The 19,434-nt window shown below is 45.5% G+C and overlaps 1 protein-coding gene across 17 annotated transcripts in view; it reads right to left on the bottom strand.

Annotated features, from left to right (window-relative positions):
• Positions 1-8,896, bottom strand: part of CACNA1D (calcium voltage-gated channel subunit alpha1 D) — a 192,772-nt gene extending 183,876 nt beyond the window's left edge. For 10 of the 17 annotated variants that reach the window (XM_081848800.1, XM_081848796.1, XM_081848807.1 and 7 more), the window contains exons 1-3: positions 7,982-8,895; positions 3,130-3,448; positions 1,768-1,873 (exon numbers count right to left, since the gene is read on the bottom strand). In XM_081848800.1, the coding sequence (XP_081704926.1) occupies positions 1,768-1,873; positions 3,130-3,448; positions 7,982-8,021 (465 nt within the window). In that variant the 5' untranslated portion in view covers positions 8,022-8,895. Of the gene's footprint in view, positions 1-1,767; positions 1,874-3,129; positions 3,449-7,981 lie in introns of all 17 variants that reach the window. The other 7 variants (XM_081848801.1, XM_081848804.1, XM_081848799.1 and 4 more) reach the window with 2 other exon arrangements.
• Between the last annotated feature and the right edge of the window lie 10,538 nt (positions 8,897-19,434).

The following is a 19,434-nucleotide window of genomic DNA, read 5'->3' as shown; positions in this document are numbered from 1 at the left end:
GGGGAGGGGGGCAATTGTGTTACAGTATGAGAAATGTAGGTGTTCACTGGAAGACACAGGCTGTCATATATGAACTCTAGAGGATCATAAAATGATCCTGTGAAAAAGGCTGGAGAGATAACTTGCACAGCAGAGAAACTTCTTTGGGTTTGGGGAACCATTTTATCATGCAGTCATCTACTAGTTTGTAAACAGTGATTCCATGGGCAAAAGAGACTTTCCACTAGCAGAAGAATACCTTTGGATACAAGTCCATTGTTTTAATATATAAACCTTGGTACAGTGGTGCCCCGCAAGACGAACGCCTCGCAAGACGGAAAACCCGCTAGATGAAAGGGTTTTCCGTTTTGGAGGCGCTTCGCAAGACGAATTTCCCTATGGGCTTGCTTCGCAAGACGACAGCCCATAGGGAAATCTCCGGGACAGTGGGGAAGCGCAGCTCATCTTCCCCGCTGTCCTTGGACCTCCTCCGAAGCCTGGCGGCGGGGCGGAGACACCTCCTCCCGCCGCCGGGCTTCGGAAGGATGCCTCGATGCCGGGCGGCGAGGCGGGAACGCCTCCCCCCGCCGCCCGGCATCGGAACGATGTCCCGAAGCCGAGCGGCGGGGCGGGAAAGTCCCCCCCGCCGCCCGGCATCGGAACGATGTCCCAAAGCCGAGCGGCGGGGCGGGAAAGCCTCCCCCCGCCGCCCGGCTTCGGGGCATCGTCCCGATGCCGGGCGGCGGGGCAGGAACGCCTCCCCCCGCCGCTCGGCTTCGGGGCATCGTCCCGATGCCGGGCGGCGGGGCGAGAAAGCCTCCCCCCGCCGCCTGGCATCGGAACGATGTCCCGAAGCCGGGTGGCGGGGCTGCGAAGCCTGAGGAGCGCTCCCGCTGCTTGCGGAGAGGTCCGCGAAGCCTGTCCTGGACCTCTTCTGAAGGCAGGCGGGGGGCAAAAGTCTTTGTCCCCCCTGCTTGCCTTCCCAGGGGCTTTTAAATCGCCCGGACAGCGGAGAAGTCCTCCGCTGTCCCGGGCGATTTTAAAATGCCGCCCGCCAGAAGAGGTCGGGGGAAGGCGGTTTCCATAGGAACGCATTAATTGATTTTCAATGCATTCCTATGGAAAACCGTGCATCGCAAGACGAAAAACTCGCAAGACGAAGAGACTTGCGGAACGAATTAATTTCGTCTTGCGAGGCACCACTGTATCTGCTGCATTTACACGGGTCAAACCCCACTGATGCTCTCACTGAAATCAACAGCATTATGATACCCTTCCCTCCAGGGTCTAATCCTTTAATTAGGGAGCTAACTTTGTCCATTACTTCCCAGTAAATCCTTATCATAGCATAATGCATTTAAAGGTACACCTCTATTGATAATATAAACCATTCAATGCTACCATGATTTTTATTTTAAAATGTGAAAATCATTGAAACTACATGAGTAGAGAAATAAAAGTTCATGTGAGGGCTGAGCACTAAGATGGCAGACGGTATAAAACATCAGCAACATATAAATCCAATTACTGTGTTCCTCAAAATGCATTTGTATCGCCCCAAGAATTATCATAAACCATCTTATTATATCAGAAACCAGAGTGTGCCTATTGGAACTGGGAACCAAAGCAGCAAAACACATTTTAGAATGTTGGTTTTCATCTCACCCACCCCAACTAAATGTATAATTCATTCCATACTTTTATTAAGGTTTCATGTACATTTTTTTTAAAAAAATAACGAACTTCAAGCACAGGAGGGAAATCCAAAAAAAACCCCCACATACTTACCAAGTTTTGATTTGTTGAATTAGAATCATCTTCTGGGAATGGGATGTAAACAGCTAAGGCCACACAATTGGCAAAAATAGCCAGTAATATAAATATGTCAAACGGTCTGAAGTATCTGGTTAAGGAACATCCAGTGTTGGGATATATTTATATACAACTCAGTCTAATTCCTTACTAATTTCTGCATTAAGGACAATAGGCTTGTTTCTGAAGTAAAACTGACATGTTCAAGCTCTTCTTTTGACTGATGGAAGTGACAAACCCTCCTCCACAAGCATCCATTACATTGTCTCATCTAAATCTTTTTCAGCACATGACCTTTCATCGATGCCCTCTTTTTAGTAAGAAACTGCACAATTACATTATTTCGCACAATATATATACAGATTATAGATATAGATACAGATTATTAGCTAGGGAGAAAAATGTAAGAACATGCGAGTGAAAAATCTGTAGCATTTATAGAATATAAAAATAACAGTTTTGACCAGTCACATCTTATGCATGGGTTGGTTCAACTGAAATTGTAAGCTGCAATCCCATTTACCTCTGAGCAACCCCAATTGAACTCAGTAGGACTTAGTTCTGGCTAGAAATGTATAGGATTGTGGGGTTAGTGTACTAACTATATAAAAAAAGGCAACTTTTTAAAGCAAAGTAACATACTACGCATCTTGCCCAAAAGGCTCTTCTGTACATTTTTGAAGCACAAATTTATCCTATCAGAACGAAGTTCTAAATAGTGAGGACACAATGAAGTCTCATCTTGTGGCATCAGGTAATTTGCTTTAATAAGCATATATGAATCTATGCATGTGTATCTAAAACACCTCAACAATAGCTTAATAAATGTGAAATAAATCCTGAAGTCCAAAACACTATGTATTAAAGGATATTTTCAGAACTGCATTTTAAGAACACAAGACCTTGTATCTAAGGCTTACATAAAAGTAACATTCACTCCTCTCTGCCACATTTCATAAGTCCAAATCAACATGGACAGGCTATAACTTAGCAGTTTTAATCCCCTACCCAGGCTGCTTTTTCACCCAGAGGAGAAAATCTAACAGGGAAGATTTCGCCACCATCACCTCAGATGAATAAAGGAGGCTTAGGGGGAGTGATTTTTAGTTGGGAAAGGGTTAAGCAGCTTTTCTCTACTGACATTTTCTCCATTCCAATTTCCAACTTGCCCAGGCTGATTTTGGTTAAAATGAAAAGGGGGGGAGAGTAGGAATACAGCAATAATACAGAATTCTGTGCAATATGTAGTCTAAGCCCAGGTCAGTGTCTTTGACACACTTTTGAGTATTCAGAGTAGAGATGGTAAGAACAAAAAAAACACTTATAAAAAAAGGATACTTCCATTCTACTATACCAATGCAGGCTCTCCGGATTGGGTTATTAAGGGATAAACAGAAAAGGGCCCGGGCTGGCCGACTGTTGGATGTATTACCCTGTTTTTTGCTCTTGGCATATTGCTGGCGTTTTCTTTGGGACAGAGATCCTACAGGTTGGGCTGGGGTGGTGCTCATGCTTTGGGCAGCCTTGGCTTGTCTAGCAGCATCAATTGCAGCTTGCCAAGATAGCACAGTTTGCTTGGATTGTGCTGAGCTGTTCGACTGGAGAATTGGTCCGTCACCAGGAAGAGGAATTTTGGTGCTATTTGCATAGCTTGCTTCTGTAGGAAAAAATGGGAAAAGGGGAGAAGAAGATGCATTTATCGTGTTTCAAAATAATCCTGTCCTTTTTAAACTGCTTGTGAGATACTATCTTTCACTTTATTTTGAAGCATTTTTAATAATAATAATAATAATAATAATAATAATAATAATAATTTAAAGACTTGGGGAATCACATTTACAAACATTAGCATTTGTCTTGACACGTTCTGAAGTTAACACACCCTGAATCCTCAAGGCATATTAAAGATATATCAAAGAAGCTGAATTCAAATCAATCAAACCAATTTTACAATTGATAAAAGAGTCCAGTTTCTAGTTAATAGAAGTTTCTTCTTTGATTGTTTGGTACAAACTGCCACCGCTTGTTCTGAATGTAAGAGCAAACATTACGGATTCTCTTAAATCCATAATATGTGAAGTCATTTCAATCACTACAGAAACTGGAATGTATCCCTGCTGACATAAACAAACAAGCAAACCAATCCTTTCAACGTAAATATGCATTGCTTCTTGGCTAACATACTAAATCTCTCTTTGATAACTGAACACACTTTCCCCAAAAGACAGTTATCTTTAATGCTATACAACAATTACTACTACTATGGATCCACAAATTTTGTCTAGCATTACTCGTGTTTGCTACTAACTCTGCTCCTTTCCTGAGGCTACTGCATTTTGAAGAAACTCAAGATTGCCTCCAAAGTACAGCATGAAAACAGAGGCCACCACTGCAGCTCTCCAAGCTTGGGAAAGAAGTGAGTCTTGTCTCTTCATGTTGCATTTTGTCACACTGCATTTTGGAGACTCCTTTGGGTGGTGTGACAGCAGAAACAAGGTATGGGGGAAGACTGCAGTCAACCTGGCAGTCAAATTTGTGAACCCTTGATAATAACTAGCAACATGCCTCCTGTGATGACGGATAAGAGAACTTCTATAGAGGGAAGGCATGTATATTGCAGAGCACCCTGGGGTGGATTTTGCTCTCACCACAATACTGTCCCAAGAAAAGCTATTTATTTCCTCCTGTTGAAATGAATGGCAGAAAGTTAAAGGCTACACTCAGAGACGCCACAGGATTGGGGGGGGGGGGCTTATTCCCTAACCCTGAGTCTAAGCTTTAAAATTAAAGCTATAAACCATCCTGATATCTGTTTCTTGGACATGTCAGAGGGTGACAGAATGTTTGCATGGTAGTCAGAATTGTGGGCACAGATTTTTGGATGTCATTCAGCAACAAGAACATCTGTATAATGAAAGCAGCTTGTGTTGTTTTTCCCCCCAGAAGCCCTTTACACACACCACAGCACACCTAGGTATACTAAATTCATAGCATCTACAAGATAAAGATGAAGCTGGTGGTCTATGGAAATGTACCTTTTTTGTATGTACCTTTTTTTAGATTTTAAAAGCTAAAGACTTAATTCTTAACAGCCAGCCTTCTGCAAAACTCTTATTATGGTGTGCATTCTTAATCAGAAAGTAAAACTGGAACATCAGAATCTGCTCTGCTTGTGGATTCTAAATATTTAATTAACTCATTTCAGAGAGAACCTGTTGCAAAGCCAATGCCAATGTACGTTTTACTGTTAGCTTATACATCCAGCACTCACCCTCCTCCTTTCTCCTGCTGACTTGTATATTGAATCAATGCTTGAGTGCCCCCAGTCTTATATCCTTTTCTACATCCTCCATCTATTAGCCTATATATAGGCTATATATAGCCCATAGCCACCCATATATAGCTTGTCACTGCTAACCATGTGCTCTAATCCAGGAGTGGCCAATGTGTGATCCTCCAGATGTTGCTGGACTGCGGCTCCCATCTCCCTTCAACAATGACTATCTAGAGAGCCGCAGGTTGTCTGGGTCCTGTTGTAAAGTAAGCTAAGCAGATAATGAAAAATCCAAAATGAAAGCAGGTAGGGATAGCAGAGGGGCAGTGTGCCCTGATCCCCATAATGGCCATTGTCTACAGTGTCCTAAACTTCAGTGTTCTCCTAACCTGTATGGGAGGAAAACTGGGACTGAAAGACCAAGGCAAAGCTTGGATGCTTAGACATGAAGCGATAAACAAACACAATGTGTGAGACTGCAGAGCATGCTTATTGCATGCAATATGTGGAGGTTGGGATAAGAACATAAGAAGAGCCCTGAATGATCAGTGCAAAGGCCCATCTGACCAGTGTTCTGTTCTCACTGTGGAAAACTGGATGTTTATGGAGAAAGCCTGCAAGCCGGACCTAAGTGTCACAGCACTCTCCCCACTTGTGTTCCATAGCAAATGCTAATCAGAGGCATGCCACCACCAATATTATAGATAGTATACAGCCATCACGGCTAGTAGTCACTGATAGACTTATCCTCCGTTAATTTGTCTAATCCTCACCATTGTTACTATATCCTGCAGTAGTGAAGTCCATAGTCGAAGTGTGGGCTGTGTAAAGAAATACGTTGCTTTGTCTGTCCTGAGTCTGCCAACATTCAGCTTCCTTACATGACTCCAGATTATAGTATTATGAGAGAGTGAGAAAAATATGCCTTTTCTGAACCTTTCCCAACCCTACAAATTTACTTTTCCAGATACGACAAGCAGAACTGAACAGTCTTCCAGGTAAACTTGCACCATAGATTGGTATAGTGGCATTATAACATTGGCTGTTTTATTCTCAATCCCTTTCCTTATGTTCCATCCCTAACATAGAATTTTCCCTTTCCACAACTGCTGCGCACTGGCTCAACACGTTTATCAACACATGAACTTATCCTTTTCCTGCCTTTTTTTGTACATGCATTTAGTAGGTGCCTTAACTCTCAAATCAAAGGTTTTTTGATCCTAGAATACAGAATAACATTAGCAATGAAACTGGAATCTCTCTAAAGTTTACAATTAAAGGATTGTTTGGAAGAAGCAGCCTAAATTACAAAGAAAGAAGATGCAATGGACCTTGATAAGAATCTTAGATTCTAGCCTACCAAGTGTGCCTGCGGGAAGCAGCTTCTAACTGTGCTCTAAACTTGAGGATATATGTGAGGGGGGGAGACGGAGGGATGCAAAGGAAATTAGAGAAAGAGAAATTGACAAGAAGCTTTGCACAGGCAGGGGGTGAACTAATATCTTTTGATCACTGCTCTTCAGACAGAACAAAGATGCAGCAATGATTCCTTTACAAATGCTTTTTCTCCCTTTACTGAGGCAATGGGGGGGGGGTTGCCATGTCCTGTGTCCTGTGCTCCTTTGCATAATCTAGTGACAAGAACCTAGTTGTAGCTTCTTGTGCTGCTTCATCTCCAGTGCTGTGAGCACATACAGAGATGCAAAACAGAGGTTGATTGGGGGACAGCTTAAGATGGCTCCCTTGGGGTGGGTGAAGGTTGGGGAGAAGGTAACTCTTGGATGTTCCTAGCATGTTTCCCACAGACCAAAGAATTAATGGTTCTTGCATTAAATCTCAGAGACGGGAGAGTGGGGACAGAGTCAGAGAATGATGAGTGGCTGGCCCATCAGATTGCGCGGGTCACATCAGCAGCTGGGTCCATTGCTAGGTTACCCAAGGAGAAGAGTTCCTGCCTCAGGTGACCGTTTGATGCAACAGCAAACGTTGTCAGATTCACTCTACAATTATTTCTCCTAGAACCGTTTCGTAATTCCGCCCCCTCCTCCAAGTTGCACTGCTTTCTCCTTCTTCCTCCCCCCCCCCGCACTTCCGTCTTTCTATTTTTATGGGATGTCAAAAACGAAGGCGGTCAACCTCTTGACCCCTCTCCTTGGCAAAGGGGCACCACTGAAAGTGAACTCCAAAACAGGGAGGGGGGCTTATCTTGCCCCTGGCGCGCGCGAGGAAAAGCACGCGCGTGCGTGCGATATCAAAGTCCCTGTCAATTTCAGGAGAGATGAATCATTTCCACGCAGCTCGCTCTCTGGGAGAAAGAGGAGCGGGAGGTTGACGGGGGGGGGGGCAGCAGCAGCGCCTGCCCGAGCCTGTTTGCAAAGGCGATTAACACACACGAGCCCCATGTGTCCTCTCTCCCTCGGCGCTCGGCGAAGAGGGGGGAGGGGGAGGCAGAGAGCGCTGCTCGCCCGCCTTCCGCAAGAGCCTTAACCACCACGGCACATGCCCGGGGCGCCCACAGCAAAAAAACCAAAACCCCAACCCTCCCGTCGAAAGGCGCCGCGTCCGGCTTCTCGCCCTTCCTTCCCTCCCCAGCCTCGCGGCGAAAGGCAGACGTGCGAAATCAATGCAACGCGCTCCCGCGGGAAGGGGAGGCGGCCGCGGGGAGCCCGCGCACCGGGGGCGGCCGCGGGAGCCTGCCATAACCCCGTGACCCCCAGCCCTCCAGCCCTTCCTTTCGCCAGCCCCTTAATCCTCCCCGCGGTTCCCTCCTCTAATCCCAACATCCCCAAAATCCCTCGCTCTTTTAATCCCAAGGCATCCTCCTCCTGCCGCTGCCGCTGCTGCCGCGGTTGTTGCTGCTTCGGGAGGCGGCTAGGGATGGAGGTGCGGGGCGGGCGCCCAGCGGGCGGCTCTTACCATCAGGGAGCTGCTGCGGCTGCTGCTGCTGGGGCATCATGGTCACTTTCTTGCGGGGCCCCCCGAGACGCGGGCGCCGCTCCTTTCGCCCTCCTTCTGCCCGTCGCCGCTCCAAGCCAGGCGTGAGGCGATGCCCCCTCTTGGCCCTTGCCCCTGCGCTGCCTGCTATCCGGCGGTCCCCATGATGGCAGGGCGGGCGGGCGAGCGAGCGAGCGAGAGGGCAAGGGCTTGGAACGGGGTGGGTGGGAAGAGTCGCTGTGGCTACTACAACAACCACCGCCGCCGCCGCCGCCGGTTCTTCTTCTCCGCCGCCGCTGCTTGCAAATCCCTTCGAGTTTGGGCCAACATGACACTCACATCCGGGTGACACGGGCGCTCTCCATCCCTAGCAACCCGCCGCCGCCGCCGCCGCGGCTGCACCCTCTTCCCGCCCCGGCTGCCGCCTCACTCGAGCCCGCAGCCGCTGCCTGGCTGCCTCCCGCGCAGCCGTCGCCACGCGGGTTAACTCTCTCGCGCCTGCCGCCGCCGCCGCCGCCGCCGCCACCTGCTGCTGCTCAACGAGGAGGAGGAGGAGGAGCGGGCGGGCGCAGCGAAGGAGAGAGGCAGGCTGAGCCGCGCAGTAGGCAGCCTAAAGGCGGGCTCCAGACCGGCGTCCACAAATAGCAAAGAGCGCGCCGCGGCCTTAACCCCTTCCTCCCTCCTCCTTCGCGCTCTTGAAGGTCTTGCAAGCGCGAGAGCGCAACTGCGTCGCGAGGGGGTTCAAGGCCGCCGGGAGACCAGGCCCGCCTCGGGCGTGCAAGCTGCGCTTCGTACTCCCAGAAAAGCTGCGTGCGTGCATGCGTGCGTCTGGGCGTCTGACCCACCTCTAGCTCTTCTAACTGGGCGTGAGCCTCTCGCTAAGGCGGCCGGGCGCGTATTTGCCACCAAGGGAACCTCCAGGGTTTTGCGCGCGGTTTTGCCCATATGCGAACTTCCGGTGGCATCTGGGCGGCGGATGCTGCTGCCCTGGTAAATAAGAGCAAGGGAATTATGGAGGGAGGCCTTGCGCGTGAGGGATGGGCACTTTTTACACAGAGGGGGAGAAAGCAGCAAAAACTACCCTCAAGCTTCTTGTGTTGTTGCACACGTGTTTGTGAAAGCTGGCAATGCGGGTGGAAGAGAAAGCATCTCTTCCTTGTCACCCAGGGGGAATTTTACACTTGCCTTAGGTGAGGACCAGCCACGTGTTGAAAACGCGACGGCCAGCAGGCTGTTCATATTGGAAGAGGTGAAGTTGTGGGCAGGATGCCTTTTCCTCCTTCCCACTGCAATCCATATCTGAGAGTTAGGAGGGGAGGGTTTCCAAGTCAGATCGTGGGCATGCGCTGACAGACTCAAATGAGCCCACCATCACCATGCCTTTATTTTATTTTTTTTAAGTAAAGCACTGTGAAGGAGGCTTGATGTGGCTCCTCATGACTGAAGTAAATGCACTGTGCATATCTTCTTTTGTTAGTACAGGAAGAGTCAATCAGCTTGACAGGGAACTTTGACACTCAGGGAGGGAGGAGAGTAGGTGGGTTTCTTCCTTACATAACTTGCAGTGCTCTCTCTTTCATCATTTCTTTTCCCATTTCTCCTCTTTCCTCTACTGCCCACTTTTGGCTGGAAAGGTTAGCCAGGGAGATTGGTGCTGGTGGCGGCAAAGATGCTCTGGTCAACGTTGAGTGTCCCTGTTTGCAAAATGGTAACTCCTCCTTTCACTGCTTCCACTATGGGGCAAGAGAGTTTTTCTGGCATAGCTTAGAATGGCTTGAGCGGAATGACATATGAGAGTCAGAAGATGGAGGGTTAGTTGCTTTCTCTCTCAACTGACAGAGACTCTTTAGGCACTATGTGACCCTCTCTGCAAGTCACACAGAAACACTTAACTAGCGCTCCTTCTGCTTCTTGTCACACTAGCACCTAGGTGGCCAAGTGGCACTTTGCTTTCCTCTACCGTCTAACTACAACTTCAGCAGCCTAGTCTTGCCACTGAAAATTACAGGAGTAGTTTAGAAAGATTGTGGATCTTTCATCCATCACCTTCCATGATGTATGCTTTCAGATCTATATCCATGCCACCATTTACACCCACTTATTGATCCCCTATTCATTCCAAACCTCTTTAATGAGCCAGTACTGTACCAGCCACTAACCTGTTCTCTTTCCATGTGTAATAGAGGCAGCCAGTTTTATCTAGATAAATATACAACAACAATAACCTGACTTGGGTCCTCATTGCTCACATATTGAGGGAGCAACTTCTGCCAATCCCTCCCCCTTAATCTGCAACCTCACCTATCATTTCCCACACAGTTTCCAACAGTCCCCCAACCCTGAAAAGCATGGGATACAGGGGGCTGCAGAAAGAAGCAGGAAAGCCCAATTCCATGAACTTCCATTCAAAGAAGAGAAGTTAGGATCCAAGCCAATGTTTTCTAAGTGTCCTCACACTGCTGACATTTTACTTTTGCAGCTCAGATAGCATATAGTTTAGTAAATACATCAAGTAATTTAATGCAAATTATTTATCTTTGTTTTGACACTCTGGAGTTGTAATTTTAAAAAAATATATTTACATTCATACTTCAATATCATAATTTGTAATGTTAGAACTGCATATGAAACACTTTAATTAAATTATCCAATGAAATAGACACTAATGAATACAGTCATTCATCCTGCAGAATAGGTGATTTTCATCTACTTTCTTTAGTAAACTGAGATATCCAATTATTCTGCCAAAATTGATTTGTTTTTAGTACATTAATGGAATACAGTGTTGACTGTCTTATTTGCTATTACATTACTTACATGCTCAATGTTAATACTTGCCTATGTTTATTAGCAAATGCTGTGAATAATGAGATTTTGGAGGGGGAAATAGCTTTTAATGGAATAAACGTAGTGTTCTTGTCTGCAATGTTATCCCTGTAACATCACATCATACCTTACTGAAATAATTCATTCACACTTTTATATTAGTGAAATGGCATGTGAAAAAGCTAGCCTGTTAATTGTTCACTCTCTCCCCACTAGTCTGAAAAATCTTGTATTTTTGTTGCACCAGCTCCAGGGTGGCACAGAAGAGAGGCCCTGATTGGGCTAAATGCTGGTAGCTGCACCATCTTAAAATTCAGCAGATCCATTTTGGGAGTATACAAGAGGTGTAGTCAGGAGCTCTGTGACAGCAGAGGTCCACCCCTGATGGAAGATCCAGCACAACCATGCAAAGCTGGACAGAGGGACATCTGCACCTCTACCAAACCCCCTCCAGTGTGGTAGATAAGTGTGAGATAACAAGCCTCATAATTAATCTGTGTAAGTCTAATCAATGCATGAAGGGGTTAATACTATAGAGTAAGCTGTCCTGCCAGGCTTAGCTCACCTTGGGCACTCAATACTTTCTTCCCCTTCAGTCAACATGTGAAGAAGGCTGTTTGTTGCTCCAAGCTCAGAGCTTATGGCTCTCAAGCCACTCAAGTTCCTATACCAATAATTTAGGAACTTTCACCACTTTGCAACTAAGCCAAGTTTTTCTGCCTGTGCAGTTTTTGGAGGCACATGAATCTCACCTTTGGAGAGTTTGTAAGTAAACAAATTTTAAACTTAGCAAACGTGTGGTCTTTCCCTATGCCAGGGGAAGTGGGAAGCCTTGGAACTCACTTTAAAGGGCATATGTTAAAGGTCTGACAACCTGTATTTTTACTCTTTGCTGCATATTTTCTGATTTTAAATCTTCTGGGGTTCTTTCACCAAATAGTACTTGCCCCAAACCTGGGTCTTGGCATCTAGGAAATTCTCCTATATATACACTGCTCTTGCATTGTTGGCATCTGTCTATCACGGGAGACAATGGAGTGCACCTTTGGGGGTGAAGTCAAAACTGTTGGAAGGCTAGACCGCCTTCTCTGGCTGTAGAGACTGATATGAGAGAGACATGTTTTGTTGCAGCTGGGGCAGATGAAGGCATCCAGTTGTGCTGCTACAGATGCACCATGGCGTTTCTATATAAAGAGAGCAATAATTCTACTTCTTTTTTCCACCAGCAATAAGACCATAAGAAGGACCCTGCTAAATCCGACCAAAGGTCCATCTAGTTCAGCATCCTGTTCTCACAATGGCCAACTAGATGCCTATGGTAAGGTCACAAGCAGAATTGGAAGTTTTGATTGCGCTGTATGTTCAGCGAAACACTTAATGCAGGGATGTACAAGCAACCCACAGTTAGCCCAAGAAAACATCCTATAATTTGCCCCCAAAGCAGTTGAGCTTTTGCAAGCGTTCCTTTTCAACACTCACAAAAGATTCTATGATACCTGCAAAGCTCACATTTCTGCTGCCTTCTCCCCACTTCTCTTGTTCCCAGTACTGAACAAATTACCATTGGGGTGACAGGATAAGAAGGTGGCTGCAGTCCTTCTTAAGATCTCTGGCAGAGCATTCCACACACACACCCCACCATCTATGACAGACTACCAGAGTCCCAGGGCAGCAGCGACTCCTTAGATAAATGAATTGGGGGAAATCAGGAATAGCAGCACAAATGTGAAATGTAGACAGCAGAATCCTTTTTTAGTTAAGGCCACTGGAAAACAGAGATATTAATGATATACTGCTGTCAGCAGCAATATTTCTGCAAAATCCTTGACTTATGCATTCATATTTTCTTCTCTAACTTATGAAATGCACACCTACCTGAGACAGGTTCAAAATATGTCAAAAATTCTGCTTGATCATTGTTGATATCAGGTGTGCAGAATGTACAGCTTTCTATATTCCTAAGCTCTCTGTCCTCCCCCAAAATCGCCTGGTTAAAATGGTTTCCGCTTTAGAAAACATCACTTTAGAAATCTGATAGCTGGTACCATGGCTTAACTGAAGGGCAAATAATAAAGGCATCTGCCTATGTATATATGGGTAGGATATGCTCACACTTAAGTGTCTTTGCACTGGCACTATGTCACTAGATGTCATCTTGCTCGACCACAGCTCCAACCCCACAGCCTAAAAACTGCAGTGGAACAGTACTAGGATGTCCAGTTCCAGGCCTTGCATGCCCCCTAAGTAGATAGGAGTATGTGGAGAAAACTAAAAAATACCCCTGGCTGACACCCTGGGCATCCGTTAGAAGAGACCTTATGCTGTCCAGAACGTCTTTTTTGGTCTAAGGTCACTTCATATGCATATATATGTTCAGAGATGCACATTAGCTACAATAATTGGAAACCCAACTTGAATACCAATATAGTCTGCCTTGATTAGCACCTTATATCTGCAAAAGTTAGTAAACAGATAATAGCTTTCCCATAATTTGTGGACAAGCATATGCCAGTATTTCTCAGCCAGGCCATTTTCTCTGCTGGAACTCACCAGGAAGTTGTTACAGTAAGTCGCTGGGCGACTCAAGGCAGCCCTGAACAGATGCCAGTTTGACAACAGCTGCATTCACACCACCCGCACAGGTGCTAAAATCTACAACAAACTGTCTCCCTAGCTCAGGGGTTGGCAAGGTTTACCTTGCCTGCACCGGTTCACTCCCGTGGAGATCACTCTGTGGGCCAGATCGCATCTGCGCATGTGCAGACACGACTTCTGGCGCCGCAGAAGCAAGTCCCTTCTCTGCGCTGCGCCACTTTAGTGCAGCACACAGGGACTCACCAAGCGGGCAGCTCGGTTTGGGGGCAGCTCATGGGTCGTTTAAATGATTCCGTGGGCCACAGGTTGCTGACCCCTGCCCCAGCTGGTCGCCCCTGGTTCTGGTGCAAGTCAAATAAATGTGCCCCCCACCTCCCTTGTTCTCTTACATTCTGGCAGATGGCTAGAGCAGCTTGGAAGGGCCTTCACACACACATGTGCAATGATAGAGGTACGCGGCTAGGAGTGTAGTGACTAGGAGCTAGGTGGAGTTACAGATCTAAAAAACAGGCCACATGCTGGCCAGCTTCTGTTTTGATTTTAAATGTTCGTTTTGGTCTTCTCAGAAGTACGTGAAGGCACAAAGTGGGCAGGTGGAGTGCTGGCCCACAATGGAGTCCACCTGAGAGGTGCTGGAACTGCACTCTGGCACACTCTGGCTGAAAAAAAGTACTTTAAACGAAGTTTAAACAAAGCTGATTTAAGCTTCCCTTGCTAAAATTATCTGTTTATAGTCCTGTTCCCCAAAATATAAACACTGATCCTGTACAAGTTGCCCTGAACTTTGCAGTTGACTAAGGGAATGGAAGCAAAAGTATTGATCGAACAATTACAACCTCCCGAACACAATAACAGGGAATCTACTTATGTGGAAGGAAATTCAAGCCTTGGGGCTGAATATTAGATATTGCACAGTAATTCATAACAACAATGTAGGAAAGAGCTGTGTTGGATTTTGTAAGCTAACAGAGAGTGCTCAATGACCTCTTCTCTATCTCGAGAACATCTCTGATGTCCTGGAGTAGTGATAGATGAGATATTATAAAATGCTTGAAACTTATCCAGCGCAGTATCAAATTAAGGTTTCTGAAATAACAAACAAATCATGGGCTGTATGCCGACTTCCTACAAGTTGCCCTTGAACATAATGGAAACCCGTTGAGAACAACCACCTCTCAATATTCCAAGGCACTGAGCTGATAGATGAGCCAAATCATTACCATGAAATTATGGTTTGGAAGCAAGGGTGTAACATTATTTTCCAGAGACTAGGAAATTTACATCTCAATATAAGTTTCTAGTTTCCAGTAATTAAATAAGAATTATATATCCAAATGAATGGATGCTGGCAGGTACATCAACACAGTACAATAAGGTTTTTTTATTATTCATGCAAAGTAAAACAGGCTCAAGTGGACCATATCTTGGGACCCTTCCAGTTTGCTATTGTATATTGGTTCTTTAAAAGTACCTCTCGGAACAGAGACCTAGCTATGAAGAGTGCTAGGCATTAATAACTTCAGTCATTTAATCTGCACACTGTAGTTCTTTGCCCTGAGGTCATTTATTCCCATCAATTAAATGCATGGTTCTCCAGCAATGATTCTTAGTCAACCTGGCAAGTATTGCTTGAAAAACCATTTCAACCTGAGAAAGGTTTGCATATTGGATAAGAGATCTGATGAAATTGCTGTTAAAATTGGCTACTAGCAAGAAAGATATGCTGGTGAAAATTATTAGGGAGGCACAGTTTGAGTTTACTGTCCCTTAGATAGATAGATAGATAGATAGATAGATAGATAGATGATAAATATTGTGGGATGACGAATACAAATTTATTTAATGTAGAATTGTGGTGATTTATTTGAATGGGTCTCTTCTATGTTTTCCCTCCTTAACTGAAAATGTACTTTGGCACTGGGGTCTGCTTTCCAGGTAATGTATTGTAAAGCTCGCTTACAGCAATCTTGTAATATTTACTCATAAGTAAGTCTCACTATGTTCAATGGGGGTTACTCCTAAAATGCACTGGGATTGCAGCCTTATGTAACAATTTATCTTGGAATAACAACACTTTGTTTATGGATAGGAAAAGTTGTGGGACACATAGGACGTTGAGGTGCAAAGAGCAATGAACACTTTACATGCCACCTTTTCTAGGTAGCTTAAAGCATTTGGCTATGGAGCTGAGTTGAGAGCAGGAGGAAGATTTTCAGAAGCAGCCATAAGAAACTAGAATAAGAAGTGATTAAGTGGAATATAGTTGATGAAAGCTTATGCCATAACAAATTTGTTAGGTAAAAGGTGGTGACACCCATGATGTGGAACAACCTCTCTTTATAAATCCAGCGCATTGTTCTCTCCTTGATGCTTTCAGCAAATGCTGAAAACCTTCCTGCCACACAAGCACCACCTGATTATTGATACTGATTGGTGCATTTGCTTGGTCGCTGTGGAAACTGAAAGCTATATTATAGTTTACTATTTTATTTTATTCTGTCTGTATTTATTTGTTTGTTAACTACTCATTGTATACTGAAATATTTTGTACATCATTCTCAAGTACAGTGGTACCTTGGGTTACAGATGCTTCAGGTTAACGATGCCTTATGAAGAACGGCTAAGGGAGCTGGGCATGTTTAGCCTGGAGAAGAGGAGGTTAAGGGGGTGATATGATAGCCATGTTCAAATATATAAAAGGATGTCACATAGAGGAGGGAGAAAGGTTGTTTTTGCTGCTCCAGAGAAGCGGACACGGAGCAATGGTTCCAAACTACAAGAAAAAAGATTCCACCTAAACATTAGGAGGAACTTCCTGACAGTGAGAGCTGTTCAACAGTGGAATTTGCTGCCAAGGAGTGTGGTGGAGTCTCCTTCTTTGGAGGTCTTTAAGCAGAGGCTTGACAACCATATGTCAGGAGTGCTCTGATGGTGTTTCTTGCTTGGCAGGGGGTTGGACTCGATGGCCCTTGTGGTCTCTTCCAACTCTATGATTCTATGATTCTATGATTCTAGGTTACAGACGCTTCAGGTTACAGATTCTGCTAACCCAGAAATAGTACCTCAGGTTAAGAACTTTGCTTCAGGATGAGAACAGAAATCGCACGGCAGCAACATGGCAGCAGCAGGAGGCCCCGTTAGCTAAAGTGGTACCTCAGATTAAGAACAGTTTCAGGTTAAGAACAGACCTCCGGAACGAATTAAGTTCTTAACCTGAGGTACCACTGTATATTAAATAAAAATAAAACTTGTTTTTCTGCAACAAACTAACATGGCTACTACCCCTCTGGAAATTGGGAAGGAGGGAGTTAATATTTCACCCAGAGTCCATGTACTTCCCTCTCTAGCTAGATAGGGACACCTAGAGTCCATATACTTCCCACTCTAGCTTCCTTTCTTGCGTCTTGAGTGGTGGCACTCAGCTGGAGCCATATAAATTCTCCATTTGCCTTGACTGTTAAAGTACGGCTTTTTCACCATCATAATAGGGTGCTTAACATCATAGCATGTATAACAGCAGGAGAATGAAGTGGGTGTAGTGAGAGTGAGTGACAAGTGGAAGTGGGTGACGGGTGACGGGTGAAATGAGAAGAGCAGATAGGAAAGTCAAGAAAGCAACCGGGTAAAAAGGCTAGTAGTTAAGACACCAGTTCAAAGGGGGTGTCAGCTGGGAAAGTCTATTAGGTAGAAACAATTATTCGTTATTCCTTACTGAATGACAGCACAGCTTCTAGCTGTGTTTCTAAAATACTGTAGCTGGCTGACATGGCATGCAGCAGTGGCTGGCAGGGGTTGGGCAGCAGCACACACCTTGCCTCCCAGCACCAGTGTCACTGCAGCTTACTGGGAGTGAGAGGCAGTGGTGAGGTCAGTGCAATATGGATGGACTGGCAGAGTCAAAGCAGAATGCTGGTGCATTTGCAGAGTGCTGGCTTCCCTGCCACCTCACCCCTCTCTCTCCCAGCAAACCTCAGTGCTGAGCCACTAGACTCCTAGCTGCTCTGGATTAAGAGAAGGGCTGAACTAGAGGAGTGGGCAGAGCACATGCTTTCGTGGGAAAGGTTCCAGGTTTAGTCCCCGGCATCTGCAGGCAGGGCTGGGAAAGGCTGTGTCTGAAACCCTGGGGAGCCACTGTCAGGCTGTGTAAATAATACTGAGCTAGATGAACTAATGGTCCAACTCAGTGTAGGGCAGCTTCTTGCATTCCTTACACAGAGACTCCTGAACAGCATGCAACCACTTTTTCTGGTTATTTTAGCTCACTGAATGAACATCTGTTCAGTTGTTTCTGCACCAAGCTCACCTTGTTACCTCTTTTAAGATTTCATTCCAGTTTTCCCAATGGTCCAACATTTCTCTCTGGTTTTCTGATTGTTGAAGACAAGCACTCATTTAAAAAATACGATGTGTTGTTTGGGTGAAGCTTAGGCAGAGAAAGTACAGGACTTACGAGTCCTGTTCACCTAAAAACTCAGCAAAATAGCCCCTGTACGTTCCTCAGCGTACCTGGCTATTTCAGAGAACAGGCCATTGCAACTGACATGTGTAGTTGGGCTTGTTTAACAAGTTCAAAGAAATAAAAGAGCAAAAAGTGAAGTGTATTTCAATGTATTTGTAAGGAGTTTGATATCTCTTTTAAGAATTCATACAAGGAGGAGGAAATGCTTCACTACCCTAAAACAATCAGGAGGGTTTGGAGACCTACAACACTCCAGCCCTCTGACAGCAGGAAGGCATTCAGTGATGATAAAAGGTAAAGGTACCCCTGACCGTTAGGTCCAGTCGCGGATGACTCTGGGGTTGCGGCGCTCATCTCGCTCTACAGGCCAAGGAGCTGGCGTTTGTCCACAGACAGCTTCCAGGTCATGTGGCCAGCATGACTAAGCCACTTCTGGCTAACCAGAGCAGTGCACAGAAACGCCGTTTACCTTCCCACTGGAGTGGTACCTATTTATCTACTTGCACTTGACATGCTTTCGAACTGCTAGGTGGGCAGAAGCTGGGTCACGGGGATTCGAACTGCCAACCTTCCGATCGGCAAGCCCTAGGCTCAGTGGTTTAGACCACAGCGCCACCTGCGTCCCCTCTCTGATGATATCTCCCTGATGATTAAGGATGGTATTTTCTACTAACAATCTGAAGTGCCAAAGCAAAAGTTCAGAGTGAAATGTAAAAAGCACAGGCAACAGCAGCTGTTGATGTAAATTGTAAAACTTCTGATTTGCACATTAGGGCAATGCCATTATTAGGAAAAGCAAAATGTCACAAAATAGTGTGCGGGCAAGGGGAAGGAAGGGTGTTGAGGAAGGGGGAAGGGTTGGATTGGCAAAAGTAACATCTGGGAGAAAAGAATAAGAGCTGGAACACTTTTCCAGGAAGCCTTTGGATCACCCTTCTAGTCCCTGTAGCTTATTGAAACTAAACCAAAGTGTGTGTCATTGAAATAATCATGAATTTCCCTGCTTAGCCGTACCTACATATCCAACCTTTGCAAAGCTTTTTGGGATAGGGACCACTCACACCTGTTCTTTTTAAAAGCATCACTTACATAGATGGCTATATAGGGACCCTCCAGACATCCTTTTTAGTGAGCATTCATGACGATTCATGCTCATGCTGGTATCGGGGTGGTTATACACAATCCCACTTTCAATACTGTTTTCACCTGCAAAAGTTCCAGGGCAGACATACGGCTTCATTTCCATTCAGTGCATGTCCTATAACTTCTTGCTGAGACCCTTTAACTTTGTATACCACAAGATGTTTAATGGGGGTTGAGTTGCCCCATGTTTATTGGGCTATAGTGCAAAGAGGGCCCAGTAAGCAGTAGTGTGCTGACAGTGGGGAAGCATCAGAAAACAACTAATAAAGTGTGGAATGATGCATGGATGATCCATTATCGCCCTATTATTGCATCAGTGGAATGCTGAAGAATCCGCCAAGCAAAAAGTCTGGAGCAGCTCATAGCCAAAGTCCACCAAGTTGAAAAGACCACATGTTCTTCTCCTACCTAA

This window comes from Podarcis erhardii (genome assembly GCF_964252035.2).
Source record: "Podarcis erhardii genome assembly, chromosome: 2".
NCBI classification, from domain to species: domain Eukaryota; kingdom Metazoa; phylum Chordata; class Lepidosauria; order Squamata; family Lacertidae; genus Podarcis; species Podarcis erhardii.
Note: the sequence above shows the minus strand (reverse complement) of the source record. Positions and strands in the feature narration are given on the sequence as shown.